Source organism: Coregonus clupeaformis, chromosome 17, assembly GCF_020615455.1.
Source record: "Coregonus clupeaformis isolate EN_2021a chromosome 17, ASM2061545v1, whole genome shotgun sequence".
Lineage (NCBI taxonomy): Eukaryota > Metazoa > Chordata > Actinopteri > Salmoniformes > Salmonidae > Coregonus > Coregonus clupeaformis.
Genome location: NC_059208.1, coordinates 68738392 through 68759855, shown reverse-complemented (window position 1 = coordinate 68759855; position 21464 = coordinate 68738392). Strand labels below are relative to the sequence as shown.

General features: G+C 43.6%; 1 protein-coding gene across 1 annotated transcript; it reads left to right on the top strand.

The window, feature by feature from the left end:
- Window positions 1–747: 747 nt before the first annotated feature.
- On the top strand, window positions 748–20657 carry LOC123492938 (serine/threonine-protein phosphatase 6 regulatory ankyrin repeat subunit A-like). Its single transcript, XM_045226676.1, has 5 exons — window positions 748–963; window positions 17403–17486; window positions 19140–19218; window positions 19841–19911; window positions 20039–20657. Exons 1-5 carry the CDS (start codon window positions 937–939, stop codon window positions 20249–20251), a joined length of 474 nt encoding a protein of 157 aa, XP_045082611.1. The 5' UTR covers window positions 748–936; the 3' UTR covers window positions 20252–20657.
- Window positions 20658–21464: the final 807 nt, after the last annotated feature.

Genomic DNA, 21464 nt, shown 5'->3' with positions numbered 1-21464 from the left:
TGCGCAGTGGTGTAGGCTGACTGGTGGTGGTGCTTGTGCTCCCGATCACTCAGAAGTTATGTAGCAAGCTAAGGTGAGAACAGTGTCTGCCATGGACGTTTCCCAGTTGCATTGAATGTTGAAAATCATAGGGTAAGAACACTTAAAGCCTTTCAAAATGAGTCATTTTTGGCTAGCCACAGCAGTCAACTAGCTAGCTGTTTAGCTTTCTAGCACATTCACTCATTTGTTTGTAAACAATTAACAAGCTAACGTTAGTTAGCTACCGCACATGTTCTTGTCAAACTGTCAACACAGAGTAGCTAGGAAGCAACAAGATATCCGAAATAAGTCTAAAAACCACTTGAAGGCAAATATATCAGATTTCACTGTTCAGACACACACGTCACATGGCCAGGAATCAGATTTGTATCTGACATCAAACCACTTATGAAGGTGGTTTGAAATATCCGATTCCATGTGCTTTTTGGCTGTTCAAACTGCAGGAAAAATAACAGATTCGAATCTGATATGCAAATAAATATAATTTGAGTCACTTCAAATTGCCAATGTGAACACGGCTTTACTAATCCCCATCCAACTAATTTAATTCCACCTGCCATTTGCCGGTTACAGTTTATTCCAGGACTGGACTGTGCGCTGTATGATTTATCACTGGTCTGCTAGCGTTTGGGGACAACTGAGCATCGTGTGACCAACCACAAACCTTGTTACTCGATTCCAGTCGTTCTTTGGCCAATGAAATTGCTTCTTTTTGGGAGGTCACGCACGGTGGCGGTAACGTTATGGACTTTTTCACTTCAAGTCTTATCAGGTTTAAAAACATAGGCCTCATAGTAACTGGCAACTAACAAGCTGGAGTGTTGGGCCAAACATTCAGAGAACGACTAACATCATTTTCTAGTTCTGCATGAAAACAAGTAAAACTATAGCAAGATGGTGGTTCTCAAAATCCGAGACCAGGTAAGTGATCCGTCTTGTCAAAACCAAGGTAGCTAACGTTAGCTAGTAAGCTAGTGAAATTGCTAGCTCGTTCTCAACAGCGGAATGTACAGGCAGGGCCACGCTGATGTAATGGTGGATAACTAACTAGCTAAATTATGGGATTTGCGAGATGTAACGTTTAACTAAGGTCTATGTAAGTGCTTACTCAAGGTCATAGGTCTTGGTGTAAATCAGTAAACAAGGTTATCTAACGTTGGCTAACTAGCGTGTTGTTACCCATCTAGCTAGTTTAGCCATATGGTAGCTAGCTAGCTATGCCTATGGTATACGAGCTGGAAACGCAATTTACTAGCTAGCTTGCGAAACTGGACCTGCGTGAAGCTAGCCACAATAGTGGGATTTGCTGTTAGCATTCAAAATATATGTCCCCCATTGAAAGTGATACAAATAGTGGAATAATGCTATATTTGGACTAGATAATGCTAAACAAGATTGGAGTGTTATATAAATTAAACAAAAGACAATTAGTGAATTTGACGCAAAATGAAGTTACAATCTGTTGAAATCGCACTGTGGATGTATTAGAGTTTATAATTGCATTGGGGCGTACTTACTGTATATGCACTGTACAGCCTAACCTATGGATGTTACACCCATGAAATAGGTTATCAGCCTACTCGGTGACACTTCCAGAACACAACTGTGTAGAGTTTACACAAGTGTTAGCGTCTTAGCCATTATTGTGGGATTTTAAGAAATGGCAAAATGAGCCACATTAAGCATTCAAGCTTATGTTACGTATTGAACATGCAAATTGACTGTACAGCCTAAGCTAGAGATTGTGCTCCCATGAAATGGAGTATCAGCATACTCGGTGACACCCACAGAACACAACTGTGAAGAGTTTTCTCAAATATTAGCATCGTTGCACTTATTGCGGGACTTTAAACCTGGTGTGAAAGGAATCACATTTTAAGTATAATGTGTTAAGTATTCCTGTTTCAGACCAGGCCAGAAGAAGTTATGCAAAATACGGTCATACATCTTGTTGACCCCAAGATGGCCTGCCATACTATCGTGAGCCAACCTCAGTATCTCTTGTCGAAGCGTAACTGGAACGACAATTTGAGATACACTGGGCCAACCATCTTGCCCAGAAGTGGCGCAAGAACGCCATTTCCTCATTAGAACACCATCACTGTCAAAATAACCCACACAAACTTAATCAAACTCCGCCTCTGGACATATCTCAGCAAAAGAGGGGAGAGGGAAACATCTTTACTCTGTTCTGCAATCAGCTGTTTCTTAGACATCGAAGTGTCAACTGTAGGGACCCTCTCTTTCTTCAGCGGTCCTACAAACTCGCTCACCTTTGGGGTTTTCAAAGGAGAGGTCAATTTAGGAGGTTTACCGAAGTCAGGATCACCCATAAATGTCTTGGGCAGATCGACCATGATGGGATCGCTGACATCCTCCTCAACACTAGACTTGAACATACAGTACCAGTCAACATTTTGGACACACCTACTCATTCAAGGGTTTTTCTTTGTTTTTATTATTTTCTACATAATAGTGAAGACATCAAAACTATGAAATAACACATGGAATCATGTAGTAACCAAAAAAGTGGTAAACAAATCAAAGTATATTTGAGATTCTTCAAATAGCCAACCTTTGCCATGATGACAGCTTTGTACACTCCTGGCATTCTCTCAACCAGCTTCACCTGGAATGCTTTTCCAACAGTCTTGAAGGACTTCCCACATATGCTGGGCACTTGTTTGCTGCTTTTCCTTTACTCTGCCGTCCGACTCATCCCAAACCATCTCAATTGGGTTGGATTGTGGAGGCCAGGTCATCTGATGCAGCACTCCATCACTCTCCTTCTTGGTAAAATAGCCCTTACACAGCCTGGAGGTGTGTTGGGTCATTGTCCTGTTGAAAAACAGATGATAGTCCCACTAAGCCCAAACCAGATGGGATGGTGTATCGCTGCAGAATGCTGTGGTAGCCATGCTGGTTAAGTGTGCCTTGAATTCTAAATAAATCACAGACAGCGTCACCAGCAAGGCACCCCCACACCATAACACCACCACCTCCATGCTTTACGGTGGGAACTACACATGTGGAGATCATCTGTTCACCCACACGACAGTTGGAACCAAACATCTCCAATTTGGACTCTAGACCAAAGGACAAATTTCCACCGGTCTAATGTCCATTGCTCGTGTTTCTTGTCCCAAACAGGTCTCTTCTTCTTATTGGTGTCCTTTAGTAGTGGTTTCTTTGCGGAAATTCGACCCTGAAGGCCTGATTCACACAGTCCCCTCTGAACAGTTGATGTTGAGATGTGTCTGTGAAGCATTTATTTGGGATGCAATTTCTGAGGCTGGTTACTCTAATGAACTTATCCTATGCAGCAGAGGTAAATCTGGGTCTTCCATTCCTGTGGCGGTCCTCTTGAGAGCCCATTTCATCATAGCGCTTGATGGTTTTTGCGACTGCACGTATTGACTGACCTTCATGTCTTAAAGTTTGAGCTGTTCTTGCCATAATATGGACTTGGTCTTTTACCAAATAGGGCTATCTTCAGTATACCCCCCTACCTTGTCACAACACAACTGATTGGCTCAAATGCATTAAAAAGGAAATAAATTCCACAAATACAATTTAAGAAGGCACACCTGTTAATTTAAATGCATTCCAGGTGACTACCTCAAGCCTTGGCCACGCAGTCATGGGTGAACAGGGAGTACAGGAGGGGGCTGAGCACGCACCCTTGTGGGGCCCCAGTGTTGAGGATCAGCGAAGTGGAGATGTTGTTTCCTACCTTCACCACCTGGGGGTGGCCCGTCAATGTCCAGGACCCAGTTGCACAGGGCGGGGTTCAGACCCAGGGCCTCGAGCTTAATGATGAGCTTGGAGGGTACTATGATGTTGAATGCTGAGCTATAGTCAATGAACAGCATTCTTACATAGGTATTCCTCTTGTCCAGATGGGATAGGGCAGTGTGATGGCGATTGCATCGTCTGTGGATCTATGGGGCGGTAAGCAAATTGAAGTGGGTCTAGGGTGACAGGTAAGGTAGAGGTGATATGATCCTTGACTAGTCTCTCAAAGCACTTCATGATGACAGAGGTGAGTGTTACGGGGCGATAGTCATTTAGTTCAGTTACCTTTGCTTTCTTGGGTAGAGGAACAATGGTGGCCATCTTGAAGCATGTGGGGACAGCAGACTGGGAAAGGGAGAGATTGAATATGTCCGTAAACACACCAGCCAGCTGGTCTGCGCATGCGCTGAGGACGCGGCTAGGGATGCCGTCAGGGCCAGCAGCCTTGCAGGGGTTAACATGCTTAAATGTCTTACTCACGTCGGCCACGGAGAAGGAGAGGCTGCAGTCCTTGGTAGTGGGCCTCGTCGGTGGCACTGTGTTATCCGCAAAGCGGGCAAAGAAGGTGTTTAGCTTGTCTGGAAGCGAGATGTCGGTGTCGGCGACGTGGCTGGTTTTCCTTTTGTAGTCCGTGATTGTCAGTAGACCCTGCCACATACATCTCGTGTCTGAGCCGTTGACGCGACTCCACTTTGTCTCTATGCTGATGTTTTGCCAGTTTAATTTCCTTGCGGAGTGAGTAGCTACACTGTTTGTATTCTGCCATATTCCCAGTCACCTTGCCATGGTTAAATGCGATGGTTCGCGCTTTCAGTTTTGCGCGAATGCTGCCATCTATCCACGGTTTCTGGTTAGGGTAGGTTTTAATAGTCACAGTGGGCACAACATCACCTATACACTTCCTGATAAACTCAGTCACCGTTTCAGTGTATTCGTCTAAATTATTTTTGCAAGCTACCCGGAACCAGTCCACGTCATCAAAACAATCTTGAAGCGTGGATTCCGATTGGTCAGACCAGCGTTGAATAGTCCTTAGCACGGGTACTTCCTGTTTGAGTTTCTGCCTATAGGAAGGGAGGAGCAAAATGGAGTCGTGGTCAGATTTGCCGACAGGAGGGCGGGGGAGGGCCTTATAACCATCCCTGAAGTTTGAATAGCAATGGTCGAGGATTTTACCGCAAAGTTTCCTAAGAGCTAGTCGCGAGGCCGCCATCTTCGTCGGCGCCAGGAGAAATCTGCACGTAAATTCCTAATTGAAAGCTCTTGGAGATAATAGGCTGAATGCTTAATGTGGCTCATTTTGCACTGGTGTTTAGAGTCCCACAATAAGAGCTAAGATGCTAATATTTGTGTAAACTCTACACAGTTGTGTTCTGTCATGGGTGCAACATCCAGAGTTTCGGCTGTACAGTGTGTGTGTGTGTGTGTGTGTGTGTGTGTGTAAGTATGCCCCTAATGCAATTCTAAAGTCTAATACATCCAGAGTGAGATTTCAACAGATTTTTTATGTTTTTGTGTCAAATTAACAAATTGTCTTTTGTTGAATTTATGTAACAACATTCGGACCTTGTTCAGCATTATCTAGTCCAAATGGTGCATGATTCAACTATTTGTATCTGTTTGAATCACTTTCAATGGGAGACTTTTATTTTGAAGGCAAACTGCAAATTCCACTATTGTGGCTAATCCCTATTGTGGCTAGCTTCACACAGGTCTAAACTGGTAGGTTAGCTACCTAGCTAAGCCACGATTAATAAAGCGTTACGGGTCATGCCGGAGTTACAGTTTACTTAGCTAATATTAGCTATCCCAGGCAATGTATTATGTGGTCCTCTGTAGCTCAGCTGGTAGAGCACGGCGCTTGTAACGCCAAGGTAGTGGGTTCGATCCCCGGGACCACCCATACACTAAAATGTATGCACGCATGACTGTAAGTCGCTTTGGATAAAAGCGTCTGCTAAATGGCATATTATTATATGCCACTATTGTTGAAGGTCCCTAACTGGCTCTTGCTCTCCCATCTATAAAGAGAGGAAATGGGAAGCTAACTACCTACAGTACTGCTGTGACGCCACACATCACCATCACTTTTCAACAACTATTGAACTGAAGCCAAGGAATGCAAGCATGTTGAGCTGGGTAGTCGAGCTGGTATTCAGTGTCACTGTGTATGGTTTATTGTTTCACCTACCTCAACATCACTACACAAATAAGCCTTTTTTGGACAATGTTTTCCTTACATTGTGTTACTTACTATGGTTCCTTATCAGGAAATGGCTGGCTATAGACCTTAGGGATTCTATCATGCCAGGCCCACTTTGAATTCCCTACTGCGCTTTCTCAGAAATGTGGTATTGTTACACTTACATAGCGCTATTTTGTATCCTGAATTCACAGCAGCATTTTGCCTTATAAATCAGACTGATACCAGCTTTCTGGTATACATTCTGAAATAAAGCACTGCAAAAACATGGAAAGTTTCCTTACAAGCCAGAATGTTGAATAAAATTACATTTGAACCTACTCTACCTTTGCGGTTGGTCCTGAGACAAAATATCCACAGGAATGTATTATTTACCTGACCTTTTTAGAGCGCCGGTACTGCCATTAAGATTTTATTGGCCACATGCGCCGAATACAACAGGTGCAGACATTACAGTGAAATGCTTACTTACAGCCCTTAACCAACAGTGCATTTATTTTGTATAAAAAAGTAGAATAAAACAAAAAAAGTGTTGAGGGGAAAAAAAGAGCAGAAGTAAAATAAAATAACAGTAGGGAGGCTATATACAGGGGGGTACCGGTGCAGAGTCAATGTGCGGGGGCACCGGCTAGTTGAGGTAGTTGAAGTAATATGTACATGTGGGTAGAGTTAAAGTGACTATGCATAAATAATTAACAGAGTAGCAGCAGTGTAAAAAGATGGGGTGGGGGGGCAGTGCAAATAGTCCGGGTAGCCATGATTAGCTGTTCAGGAGTCTTATGGCTTGGGGGTAGAAGCTGTTGAGAAGTCTTTTGGACCTAGACTTGGCACTCCGGTACCGCTTGCCGTGCGGTAGCAGAGAGAACAGTCTATGACTAGGGTGGCTGGAGTCTTTGACAATTTTGAGGGCCTTCCTCTCACACCGCCTGGTATAGAGGTCCTGGATGGCAGGAAGCTTGGCCCCAGTGATGTACTGGGCCGTACGCACTACCCTCTGTAGTGCCTTGCGGTCGGAGGCCAAGCAGTTGCCATACCAGGCGGTGATGCAACCAGTCAGGATGCTCTCGATGGTGCAGCTGTATAATTTTTTGAGGATCTGAGGACCCATGCCGAATCTCCTGAGGGGTAATAGGCTTTGTCGTGCCCTCTTCACGACTGTCTTGGTGTGTTTGGACCATGATAGTTCGTTGGTGATGTGGACACCAAGGAACTTGAAGCTCTCAACCTGTTTCACTACAGCCCCGTCGATGAGAATGGGGGCGTGCTCAGTCCTCTTTTTTTTCCTGTAGTCCACAATCATCTCCTTTGTCTTGGTCACGTTGAGGGAGAGGTTGTTGTCCTGGCACCACACGGCCAGGTCTCTGACCTCCTCCCTATAGGCTGTCTCATCGTTGTCAGTGATCAGGCCTACCACTGTTGTGTCGTCGGCAAACTTAATGATGGTGTTGGAGTCGTGCCTGGCCATGCAATCATGGGTGAACAGGGAGTACAGGAGGGGACTGAGCACGCACCCCTGAGGGGCCCCCGTGTTGAGGATCAGTGTGGCAGATGTGTTGTTACCTACACTTACCACCTGGGGGTGGCCCATCAGGAAGTCCAGGATCCAGTTGCAGAGGGAGGTGTTTAGTCCCAGGATCCTTAGCTTAGTGATGAGCTTTGAGTGCACTATGGTGTTGAATGCTTCGTTGTAGTCAATGAATAGCATTCTCACGTAGGTGTTCCTCTTGTCCAGGTGGGAAAGGGCAGTGTGGAGTGCAATAGAGATTGCATCATCTGTGGATCTGTTGGAGCGGTATGCAAATTGGAGTGGGTCTAGGGTTTCTGGGATAATGGTGTTGATGTGAGCCATGACCAGCCTTTCAAAGCACTTCATGGCTACAGACGTCAGTGCTACAGGTCGGTAGTCATTTAGGCAGGTTATCTTAGTGTCCTTGGGCACGGGGACTATGGTGGTCTGCTTGAAACATGTTGGTATTACAGACTCAGTCAGGGACATGTTGAAAATGTCAGTGAAGACACTTGCCAGTTGGTCAGCAAATGCTCGGAGTACACGTCCTGGTAATCTGTCTGGCCCTGCGGCCTTGTGAATGTTGACCTGCTTAAAAGTCTTACTCACATCGGCTACGGAGAGCGTGATCACATAGTCATCCGGAACAGCGCAAATCACCTGGCACATGCGCAAAACCATGTACACACCTGCCATGTAGACAAATGTCGTTTTTTCCATTGATTGGCTATTTAATTATTTATAAAGGGGTCATGGTTTAGGGGTGATCAAAGGAGGATGTTAAAGTGGACACTTATTTTTCTTAAATCTGCATTGTTGGTTAAGGGCTTGTAAGTAAGCATTTCACTGTAAGGTCTACACCTGTTGTGTTCGGCGAATGTGACATACAATTTTATTTGATATGATTTATTGGCAGTTGGAGACTGAATAACCAAAGGCTCTACTGTGCCACACTTGTACATCATAGCCTGTATAGCTTGCTCTTATCATTACAGTGCCATATTTATCACACTGGCATTATATGCTGCATGCATGCTAGTAGCTAGGCTTTGTGTTTGCACGTGGGTCCTGTGTGCTAATCTTTGTGCTTTCAAGAGTGCGCAAGAGTGTCTGTTTGTCTCAGGTGTGTGTGTGCGCTATGCTTGCGACATATGTATGCGCATGTGTCCCTCATTGTGTTTTGTGCATGAATAATCATGTGCCCAGACTCCAATGAGAGAGGCTCAGGAGTTGCCAAAGAGCTGTCTCCATGGTGATGGTATTAACTAGGCTGGATTGTAGGAGGAGGAGGTGCACTGCACAGTTGTGCTGCTGGAGAGGCTTAGAAAAGCTCTTCCACTGGAGCAGGGTTAGACCCCACATAACAAAATGTAGCTTTGTCCCGTTGCCTTTCTCTGCGAAGGGCGACGGACATCTTTTTAAATGAAACATTCTAGTAGCACAAGTGCTTACTTGTTACACTGTTTGTATCCAGTGAGTCTTCTAACCTCAATTGTAGCCTGTGTTTTTAATAGCAGAATGAGAGGGAGTGCCTGAAGTGAATTATATTCAACGCTTCTTTTCAATAGACATTTATCAGGAAATGCCCTGCTATTACAGCCTGCTGTTTAGGGCTCTAAATGGCAGTCTTTTCTTCTAACTATATTTATCTGTAGCTCTCTAGCATCACGTTTGAAATGGTTGACATTAAATTAGTGTATTGTTTGAGAGGTCTTTACAATTCTCTCTACGGTGATACATTAACATGTTGATAAAGGCCCAAGCTGTAGGGCAACAGAATCATGTACCAGAAATAGGACTAGGCTCTGTGATCTTGCTTATTCGGAAGCCTAGAAATGCATCCGATTTAAATGATGATGGCTAGTCATATCGAGATTAGGCTGGATCTGCTAACCTGTAGGCTACATCTATCTGCTAAAGGATTGCCATAGGCAAACTAGATGCAACCTTGCTCAACCAGATTAGTCCTGCAGTGTCGTAGTTCATAGAAAACAACATGCTTTTGACAACCCTGCCAGGAGGATTATGTCATTAGAAACAAGACTTCTCCTATGGCCCAGTTTGTGGGAGTGCATCATCTCAGATTTCATAGAGCTCTAGGAATCGGCATGTGATATGACACACTATGTGACTGGTCGCAATCCCATGGTTGCTTTGAAGCCGCGAGGCAGTTTTGCATAAGAAACTGAACAAGTTAATTAATAATGATCTAGTCCAGCCTTTCATAAAGTAAAGTATGGGACATGTATGGTGTAAAGTATGGGACATGTTAATGGTGGGTCGCGAGATGTCAGTGCTATTTTTAAAATATATTTTTTGGGAACCCAGTCGGTGTCTCAACTTACTGTTTAGAGTTTGAATAGTAGAAAACTTAAGGTGCAATTTCGAAATTTGGTTGTGCATCAGCAGTTTTTCTCCAATGTCAGTCACTGACAGTCACTCAATTAGCCATGTCAACAAAACATTTTTAGATTGGTTAGTTAGGCTTGCCAGCAATCTAAACTTGTAGTAATCATGGCCGAATACCGACCGGGCACGCAGGGCACGTGCCCAGGGGCCCTGACCTCCAGGGGGCCCCCATTTGATTTGTTAGTCACTTTCACTCAGATATAATATTAACATTGCATAAGTCATGGCAAAATGTATAAATCTTGCTTGGGGGCCCCCAAAAGGGACATGTTTTCATGAGCTTGGGTCCCAGGAAAACACTGAATTTCTCATTTGGGTCCCAGGCTGAAAAAGCTTTAAGAACCCCTGATCTAGTCAGTTGAAGACAACCTTTTGTGCTAAAGCAGTGAGGGTTATTGTCATGATGTGATTGGCGCATAGCCCCACCAGTAGCCGCTAGCCACCACCAACATGGCCGACGATGTGAGTCAAGTCAAACAATTACCAGATTTATAAACGTGATCCTACAGTGTTTTCTGACGTGTGGGAATGACTCAGACTGAGGGGTGTTTGTCTCAGCAGGCTTCAAATCTGATTTGAAACATCACTGACTAAGCGAAGACAAAGACTAAGAGCAACAGTCAGTAGACCTATTCAAACAAGACATTTGAAGTCAGAACAGAAGTAAAGTGCAAGGGCAGAGGAATGTAAATCAGAAGGCCATAGGTCTGCTCTACTGGGTTTGGCCCCTCATATGTCACTTCCTAAATCATTGTAAGTATGTATTGACAGGGGAGAATGAATGGAGCAGTCCATCATCAGGGTGTAGGTATGCCTAGGGTTCCATCCCAAATGGCATCCTATTCCCTATACAGTGCACTACTTTTGACCAGAACCCTATGGGCCCTGGTCAAAAGTAGTGCACTGAATAGGGTGCCGTTTGGGATGCCGTCTGTCCAGAAGGCTGTGCAGGGTAGAGGGCTGCTGTGCTGATGGAGGAGGAAGTGCATTAGCCAATTAGCTGGCCTTGTGTTGTTCACTGGAACACATCAGATGTCCTGGGGGGTTTACACATCATTTAGGCTCTGTCTCAGTCTCCTCTTTGCAAGAAGAAAAACCCCAATCAGGCTGCAGCTATTACAATGGTGCTTTAACTTTATGGTGTACTAATGAAGGGTACTTTATGGAATACTAATGAAGGTTACTTTATGGAATACTAATGAAGGGTACTTTGGAATGCTAATGAAGGGTACTTTAAATCAAATCAAATTGTATTTGCCACATGCGCCGAATACAACCGGTGTAGACATTACCGTGAAATACTTACTTACAGCCCTTAACCAACAATGCATTTATTTCTTAATAAAAAAGTTAAATAAAACAACAACAACATAAAAAGTGTTGAGGAAAAAAAGAGCAGAAGTAAAATAAAATAACAGTAGGGAGGCTATATATACAGGGGGGTACCGGTGCAGAGTCAATGTGCGGGGGCACCGGCTAGTTGAGGTAATATGTACATGTGGGTAGAGTTAAAGTGACTATGCATAAATAATTAACAGAGTAGCAGCAGCGTAAAAAGATGGGGTGGGGGTGCAAATAGTAAGATTCAATCTTAGTCCTGTACTGACTCTTTGCCTGTTTGATGGTTCGTCGGAGGGCATAGCGGGATTTCTTATAAGCGTCCGGGTTAGAGTCCCGCTCCTTGAAAGCGGCAGCTCTACCTTTTAGCTCAGTGCGGATGTTGCCTGTAATCCATGGCTTCTGGTTGGGGTATGTACGTACGGTCACTGTGGGGACGACGTCATCGATGCACTTATGGAATGCTAATGAAGGGTACTTTCTGGAATACTAATGAATAGAGGTAAAGGATGTGGATGTGAGGAATGGACCCCAGGAACAGGAAGTCATGGCTTCAGCTAATTGGGATCCAAATAAAGATGAAAGGTGCTGAACGTACACATGCAGGCTGGAGCTGTAGCGTAAAGCCAGCTAGCTGTCTGTCTACCTATTCAGAATACACTAGAAAATAGTGGTGATCCTACTGGTCATATTTTTTCTATTAATAAAGAACAACGATATAATCGGTTGCTGTCCAAGCCTTTGTCTTCGCAACCGTCCCTCGGAGAGATGGGAAGTGCTTGTCAGTGTTATCATAATGAAACTTAATGGAAAGTTAACAACAGTCTGTGAGTTGGCTAATTTCACCCAGTGAGTTTACTTGTTGGCAGCGTGGATTAAGTCACTGAAGAGTTAAAGGGTTTGTGGCAAGCCAGGAAATGTTCCATCTGGCTCTCTCATGGGCAATCAGGCCCTCAGAGCCTCTGTGCGTCCCAAATGGCACAGCTACAATGTAGTGAACTACTTTTGACCATAGCCCTATGCTCCCTGGTCAAAAGTTAGTGCACTTACACTACATCGTTTGGGATGCAGCAGTGGAAGGGATCCCCTGCCCACAGAGAGCATGCTCACTATCCTCCAGGCCAGTCAGTCAGTACCCCTTCCCTCCAGGTTTGCAATGGAAAAAACATAACAGCCCCAATGATCACCAGCAGACACATGGCTCTCATACCCAGTGTTATGGATCAGAAACACTGTATTGCAGTTTGAGTGGTGCTGCTGCCTTGCATGCCGCCCTGGAGGCTGGAGGTCAGTGGGGTATTATATTATCAGAGGTGTTACCGTAATGGATGAGCTGTACAATATCTGGCTGCATGTTGATGCTTCAATCAATTGCCCCTTCAATCTTGGGCCTTTGTGATTTGGAGAGGAGCCCAGACACAGATTTACATATAAAACATGTAGTAGATTTATAGGATTTCTATGTGCCCAGCAGCATGTATAAAAATGTCCTATTTCAGTAAAAGCCCTGTTGTGTAATGTAGCGCTTTGGGGCTGTTTGTTGAATAGCCGCTGCTCTCTCTGGAAGGGAAGTGAGGACAGGAAACCAGGACTGTATGTGATTAGTCACCCTGTAAAAAAAATTCTCTTCCTCTGCTTCTTCACTCTGTTGTGATGGGAGGCAGGGTCCTGGGTGGGAAGGTCATGTATAAGACATTCTACAGAGATACTCCCCTCATCTCTACAGGAATGGCATGTTCCACCGAGTATTTTCTTTTTTCAAAAAAGGATAAATGCTTCTTGCTGCCTAAGAATAGGACTTTGGACTTCTATCCAGAGTGTAGAGACTGTAAACAGAACGGGGGCGGGGGGTTAATGGTTGACTGTAGATGAGGTCACGTTGCCTGGTTTCATCTTTGAATCGACTGGGTAGCTGCCACCCTCTTTGTGTGTGTGTGTGTGTGTGTGAGATGGTCAGGGGATTGTTTTCTTTCTCCTCATAAACCCTGCAGCTCGGGGGAAGTTGCTGCTCTCAGCTCTGACGTTTTCTAGAAGGAATTTTCGTTGGACACTGGGACTAGCGTGTGTTTTCTGAGTGAATGAGTGGTGTCTGTGTATTGTGGTTGTTGAGGAGGAGGATGAGTTATTTTTCTCTCCATACCGTCATGAGGTATTGGGCTAAAGGACTCCAGGTTAGCTGCCTTTGCACAGCAACAATGAGGTTGTCTCCATGGTTATTTATTGACAATTTTGATACCTTCTGGAAACAAAGCTCGTATTATAAGGAGGATGGGATCCACCCAAATCATTTGGGTTCCTGGATCCTTTCACAGCGTTATAAGGCTGCGTTGAGACAATGACTTATCAATGACCCACGTCCAGCTCATTTAATCCCTACCATTGTGTCGCTGAGTTGTCATAATGATTCAGCAAATGTACAGTATCCTAGGGGCGTTGGAAGACACAATGCAAATAGCCTAATTTATGTTCCTCTTACTGCCCGGAATGCCTCTGCTGATCCTACAGCTATTGTATGCAGTAATCATATGCTTATGAACCAGAGTAATACTGTTAGCACTAAGGTGGTGTGCCCTAGTAGGAAGTCCTCTGTGTGCATCTCACCCTGCACTAATAAAATAACCTGAGTATGTCTACCTCTGCTAAGCTTCCCAGTAAAGCAAAAAAAATATGCAAGCATCCCAGAAAAGTGTTAAAATAGCCCACGTTAACATGTGTAGCTTAAGGAACACGGTTAATGAAATCAATAATTTGCTAATAACAGATTACATTCATATTCTGACATTCTCTGAAACTCACTTAGATAATACCTTTGATGATACAGTGGTAGAAATACAAGGTTATAACATTTACAGAAAAGACAGAAATGCCAATGGGGCGGTGTTGCGGTCTATATTCAGAACCACATTCCTGTAAAGCTTAGAGAGGATCTCATGTTAAATACTGTTGAAGTAATATGGCTACAGGTTCACCTGCCTCACCTAAAGCCCATTCTGGTGGGAAGTTGCTATAGACCACCAAGTGCTAACAGTCAGTATCTGGATAACATGTGTGAAATGCTTGATAATATGTGATATCAATAGAGAGGGATACTTTCTGGGTGATTTTTAAATATTGACTGGCTTTCATCAGGCTGCTCACTCGAGAGCTTCAAACTGTAACTAGTGCCTGCAACCTGGTTCAGGTTATCAATCAACCTACCAGGGTAGTTACAAACAGTACAGGAATGAAATCATCAACATGTATTGGTCATATCTTTACTAATGCTGCAGAAATTTGTTTGAAAGCAGTATCCAAATCCATCGGATGTAGTGATCACAATATAGTAGCCATATCTAGGAAAACCAAAGTTCCAAAGGCTGGACCTAATATTGTGTATGAGGTCATACAAGAAGTTCTGTAGTGATTCCTATGTTGTTGATGTGAAGAATATTTGTTGGTCTGTGGTGTGTAATGACGAGCAACCAGACTCTGCACTTTACACATTTATGTAATTGCTTATTCCAGTTACTAATAAGCATGCACCCATTTAAGAAAATGACTGTAAAAACTGTTAATTCCCCGTGGATTGATGAGGAATTAAAAAATTGTATGGTTGAGAGGGAAGAGGCAAAAGAGATGGAAAATAGGTCTGGCTGTACAACCGATTGGCAAACGTACTGCAAATTGAGAAACGTGACTAAACTGAATAAAAAGAAGAAACTACACTATGAAACAAAGATAGATGACATTAAGAATGATAGTAAAAAGCATTGGACGACCTTAAATGAAATGTTGGGCAACAAGGCAAACTCCTCTCCATCATTCATTGAATCAGATGGCTCTTTCATCACAAAACCCACATTAACTACTTTAATGATTTTTTGGCAAGATTAGCAAATTTACAGTGCCTTGCAAAAGTATTCATCCCACTTGGCGTTTTTCCTATTTTGTTGCATTACAACCTGTAATTTAAATGGATTTTTATTTGGATTTCATGTAACAAAATAGTCCAAATTGGTGAAGTGAGATGAAAAAAATAACTTGTTTCAAAAAATATAGGAAAAGTGGTTTGTGCGTATGTATTCACCCCCTTTGCTATGAAGCCCCTAAATAAGATCTGGTGCAACCAATTACCTTCAGAAGTCACATAATTAGTTAAATAAAGTCCACCTGTGTGCAATCTAAGTGTCACATGATCTGTCACATGATCTCAGTGTATATATACACCTGTTCTGAAAGGCCACAGAGTCTGCAACACCGCTAAGCAAGGGGTACCACCAAGCAAGCTGCACCACGAAGACCAAGGAGCTCTCCAAACAGGTCAGGGACAAAGTTGTGGAGAAGTACAGATCAGGGTTGGGTTATAAAAAAAATATCAAAAACTTTGAACATCCCACGGAGCACCATTTTTAGATCCATTGTAAAAAAATTTAAAGAATATGGCACCACAACAAACCTGCCCAGAGAGGGCCGCCCACCAAAACTCACGGACCAGGCAAGGAGGGCATTAATCAGAGAGGCAACAAAGAGACCAAAGATAACCCTGAAGGAGCTGCAAAGCTCCACAGCGTAGATTGGATTATCTGTCCATAGGACCACTTTAAGCCGTACACTCCACAGAGCTGGGATTTACGGAAGAGTGGCCAGGAAAAAAAGAAGCAAACACGTTTGGTGTTCGCCAAAAGGCATGTTGGAGACTCCTCAAACATATGGAAGAAGGTACTTTGGTCAGATGAGACTAAAATTGAGCTTTTTGGCCATCAAGGAAAACACTATGTCTGGCGCAAACCCAACACCTCTCATCACCCTAAGAACACCATCCCCACAGTGAAGCATGCTGTGGTGATGTTTTTCATCGGCAGGGACTGGGAAACTGGTCAGAATTGAAGGAATGATGGATGGCGCTAAATACAGGGAAATTCTTGAGGGAAACGTGTTTCAGTCATCCAGAGATTTGAGACTGGGATGGAGGTTCACCTTCCAGCAGGACAATGACCCTAAGCATACTGCTAAAGCAACACTCGAGTGGTTTAAGGGGAAACATTTTAAAATGTTTTGGAATGGCCTAGTCAAAGCCCAGACCTCAATCCAATTGTGAATCTGTGGTATGACTTAAAGATTGCTGTACACCAGCGGAACCCATCCAACTTGAAGGAGCTGGAGCAGTTTTGCCTTGAAGAATGGGCAAAAATCCCAGTGGCTAGATGTGCCAAGCTTATAGAGACACCCCAAGAGACTTGCAGCTGTAATTGCTGCAAAAGGTGGCTCTACAAAGTATTGACTTTGGGGGGGGGTGAGTAGTTATGCACGCTCAAGTTTCTTTTGTCTTATTTCTTGTTTGTTTCACAATAAAAAATATTTTGCATCTTCAAAGTGGTAGGCGTGGTGTGTAAATCAAATGATACAAACCCCCCAAAAATCCATTTTAATTCCAGGTTATAAGGCAACAAATTTGGAAAAATGCCAAGGGGGGTGAATACTTTTGCAAGCCACTGTAGGCACGACATGCCAGCAACAAACGCTGACACTACACATCCAAGTATATCTGACCAAATTAGGAAAGACAAGCATAGTAATTTTGAGTAAGTGTGGAAGAGGTAAAAAAAGTATTATTGTCGATCAACAATGACAAGCCACCGGGGTCTGACAACTTGGATGTAAAATTACAGAGGATAATAGCAGACGATATTGCCACTCCTATTTGCCATATCTTCAATTTAAGCCTACTAGAAAGTGTGTGCCCCCAGGTAGTAGAGTAGAGGCCTGAGGGCACACACTTAATATGTTGTGAAATCTGTTATGAATGTATTGTAATGTTTTTTTAAATGTATAACTGCCTTAATTTTGCTGGACCCAGGAAGAGTAGCTGCTGCCTATTGGGGATCCATAATAAATACAAATAGTACTGACTCAATGTCTCACTATAGAGTTGGAATTTTAACCTACTTGGTTTTTATTCTTGGATTGTTCCTTTTGTGTTGGTTTTAGCAAAGCTGAGTGAATAGTAACAGGTCTTTTGAGAGGCACTGACTGTTCAAATCAATGATTGACTCTCTGTCCCTCTCTCTGTCCCTCTCTCTCTCTGTCCCTCTCTCCCCCTCCCTCTCTGTCCCTCTCTCTCTCTTCCAGCCTGGCCTGCTGAAAGCCATCTTCAATGTGGACCCAGATGAAGTGCGCTCCCTCATATTTCAGAAAGAGGATGTGAATGTTCAGGTAATCATCCCAGCTGTTTCCTACCATTATTTCCACCCTCCTGTCTGTCCTCCGGATAGGAACACACTATTTTTTCACATTTATAACTTAAGTCATTTGTTGCCAAAATCTAAGGTTGCACAATTCTGGTAACTTAAATGCCTAGATTTTCCAGAAATCCCAATATGAAGATTCCTGAATAAGCAGGAATTCCGAAATCCTCTGTCTAACCAGGATTTCTGGAAAAACCTCTGATTTTGGGGAAAGTTACTGGAATTTTGCAACCCTACCGAAATCACATATTTTAGCCTGATCAGAACAGATGCCTCCTTCCATCAGCCGTATGCACCTTGTTCAGTATCTGTCACTTTACACAAACTCTGTCAAGTGGTCCCCCCTGGGTACAAATGTAGTTTTTTGTCCTAGCACTACACAGCTGATTCAAATAACCTAATCATCAAGCTTTGATTATTTGAATCAGCTGTGTAGTGCTAGGGCAGAAACCAAAACGTGCACCCAGTGGGGGCCCCAGGACCGAGTTTGGTAAACCCTGCGTTAGAGTATGTACTTCGTGCAATAGCATACTTGTTTTCATAAAGCCATACACTATGTTGAAGTTACAGTATAGCCTAGTTACAGTATAGCCTAGTTACAGTATAGCCTAGTTACAGTATAGCCTAGTTACAGTATAGCCTAGTTACAGTATAGCCTAGTTACAGTATAGCCTAGTTACAGTATAGCCTAGTTACAGTATAGCCTAGTTACAGTATAGCCTAGTTACAGTATAGCCTAGTTACAGTATTCCCTAGTTAGTGTAAGCTAGTTGCAGTATGTAGCCTAGTTACAGTATGAGCCTAGTTACAGTATAGCCTAGTTACAGTATTCCCTAGTTAGTGTAAGCTAGTTGCAGTATGTAGCCTAGTTGCAGTATGTAGCCTAGTTGCAGTATGTAGCCTAGTTGCAGTATGTAGCCAGTTGCAGTATGTAAGCCTAGTTGCAGTATGTAGCCTAGTTGCAGTATGTAGCCTATAGTTGCAGTATGTAGCCTAGTTGCAGTATGTAGCCTAGTTGCAGTATGTAGCCTAGTTCTGCAGTATGTAGCCTAGTTGCAGTATGTAGCCTAGTTGCAGTATGTAGCCTAGTTGCAGTATGTAGCCTAGTTACAGTATGTAGCCTAGTTGCAGTATGTAGCCTAGTTGCAGTATGTAGCCTAGTTAGTGTAAGCTAGTTGCAGTATGTAGCCTAGTTGCAGTATGTAGCCTAGTTGCAGTATGTAGCCTAGTTGCAGTATGTAGCCTAGTTAGTGTAAGCTAGTTGCAGTATGTAGCCTAGTTGCAGTATGTAGCCTAGTTGCAGTATGTAGCCTAGTTGCAGTATGTAGCCTAGTTGCAGTATGTAGCCTAGTTACAGTATGTAGCCTAGTTGCAGTATGTAGCCTAGTTGCAGTATGTAGCCTAGTTAGTGTAAGCTAGTTGCAGTATGTAGCCTAGTTGCAGTATGTAGCCTAGTTGCAGTATAGGCTGGTTAGAGCCATAAATATCCAGCTGCCAGCTGAATTATCCAAGCCATAAGAATGTATTGCTAAACTAGTACGATTTTAAAATAAAATGTATTCCTGTATCCATACTAGCTGAATATGAAATGGCTATAACACTTCTTTGCTCTTCCCTACAGGACAATGAGAAGCGGACACCGTTGCATGCAGCTGCCTATCTAGGAGATGCAGAAATTCTAGAGCTGCTCATACTATCAGGTAAGGTTATCATTGATGAGATGGATTACGCTATGACTCATGTCCGTCGGACTTTGACTTCTGTTTTGATGCTGGTTGTGTTTGAATGTGACCGTTTCCCTCATACTTATCCCCATTCAGATCTTATGTGCAGCTGATGTGTTTAAAAGGTAATTTTAATGAAGGCCGTTGACAGCTGAAACGTCCCTATTTTAACTTGATAAGTGAAGCATCCAGATTTTAATTGTGAGCGACATTCAAACCTTTTCCTTCCGAATGCCCTCATGATTTTGTGTTGCACCTCGTCTCACGTTGGCTGGGCTCCTCCTACTCCTCTCCACTCAGTGACATTTTCTTTAGTGTTGCTGTGTAATGAAAGTCCCTGTCCCGGAATAGCGCTCTACAAGAGGCTTTGTGCGCGTTCCAAATGGCACCCTATTCCCTATATAGTGCACTACTTTTGACCTGGGCCCTGATCAGAAGTAGTGCACTATAAAGGTAATAGGGTGTTGTTTTGGACACATACTTTCTGTGCTCCAGCTATTTAAAGGATGTTGCCTAATCAATCCCAGTGACCTAACTAACCCTATAGTCGGTCTGTCCCCCTGTCGGTCTGTCACCTGTTTTTCTGTCTGTGTCCCAGGAGCCAGAGTAAATGCCAAAGACAACAAGTGGCTCACTCCTCTGCACCGGGCCGTGGCTTCCTGCAGTGAGGTACGTGTACTGATACTGTCAGCCCTCACAAACACTCCTGTGCATATGCGTTTGACTATTAAGTGTGTTGTGATTTTTAAATGCACTTTAAACAAAGTTGAACATGATATGAACTGTGTTCCCGTAGGAGGCTGTCCAGGTGTTATTGAAACACTCTGCTGATGTGAACGCCAGGGACAAAAACTGGCAAACGCCGCTCCACATCGCTGCGGCCAATAAGGCAGTCCGCTGTGCCGAGGCCCTGGTCCCTCTCCTCAGCAACGTGAACGTGTCAGACCGGGCCGGGCGCACGGCGCTGCACCATGCAGCCTTCAGCGGACACCAGGAGGTTAGCAATTAGCATGGACATGATTACACACTGTAGTCTACACTTTATACCTGTCCTATCCCCACGTTGAGCTTACTGTGCATCTGATTACTTACAATGGTTGTATGTAGGGCTGTGACGGTAATTGGATAACCGTGACATTGACGGTTTTGGATGAAGAACGCCATGAAAATAAAATAACCGTCATAACCAAAAAGAAGTGTGATTTTTCTCTCCATAAAATGTTTTATCACCTTTATTTTAATGTAGATATACTTTATCCATAGTGGGAGTGTTAACTATTGATTATATGGTATTGTTTTGCTGTCTTAGTCCATCTATTAAACTGTCTATATCTCCTCTCTCCAACTATCTTTTGATGCGCCGCAATCACCAAATCTGCTGTATGCGCGGATAGGAGAGAATCTTTGAAGGTCAATTGAGGTTAATTGAAGGGGGGGGGTGAAAAGTGGGGACCGGGGGTAACTATAGTACCTATAGATCTATAGCCTACAGGCTGGGGGGTAGCTTCTGGCCTTTTTTATTGTTACAGTAGATGGCTCTCATTGCAAAAAAAAACAACCTATTTGGGCACATTTCAGTTTCACACATAACGATAATGGAGAACCAGATGACTTGGACCAGCCTGTTTGCAGAATATGCGCAAAACCCATAGGCTACCTACTAAGAATTCCAGCACCACAAACAGGACACCGATAAGAGGCGAGCACTGCCAGACACTGTAACTCGTTATTTAGTCATAGGAATGGTGCCTTTACGAACGGTGGACAAACCCGCCTTCAAATAAATGCTCCGGAAATTTGACAGACTATACGAGTTACCGGGGAAAAAGTATTTGTCTTAAACAGCGGTCCCTACCTTGTTCAACAAGGTGAAGGGGGAGGTTCAGACAGAGCTAAAGGACGTAGATTTGTTTATTTTTGCACTGAATACGGACATGTGGTCAAGTGTAAATATGACTCCTTACATGAACCTAACATTGCACTATCTGACGAAAGACTGGACACTGAAATCCAACTGTTTGGAAACAACCTACATTCCGGAATACCACACAACCGACAAACTCTCCGAAGCCCTGCGTTCGGGATTCCTTGACGAAAATCTAATGTCCTGTATCGCCACAGACAACGGGGCCAACATTGTGGCTGAAGTGAGGCAACTGAACTGGCCTTGGCTAAATTGCTTTGGCCACAATCTCCATCTCGCTGTCACCATCAACGTGAAG

Bases quoted from the DNA above. Each gene is read 5' to 3' on its own strand.
- LOC123492938 (XM_045226676.1), top strand. From the start codon at position 937: ATGGTGGTTCTCAAAATCCGAGACCAG. The intron at 964-17,402 runs GTAAGTGATCCG...TCTCTCTTCCAG, and splicing joins TTCTCAAAATCCGAGACCAG to CCTGGCCTGCTGAAAGCCAT. The intron at 19,912-20,038 runs GTACGTGTACTG...GTGTTCCCGTAG, and splicing joins CCGTGGCTTCCTGCAGTGAG to GAGGCTGTCCAGGTGTTATT.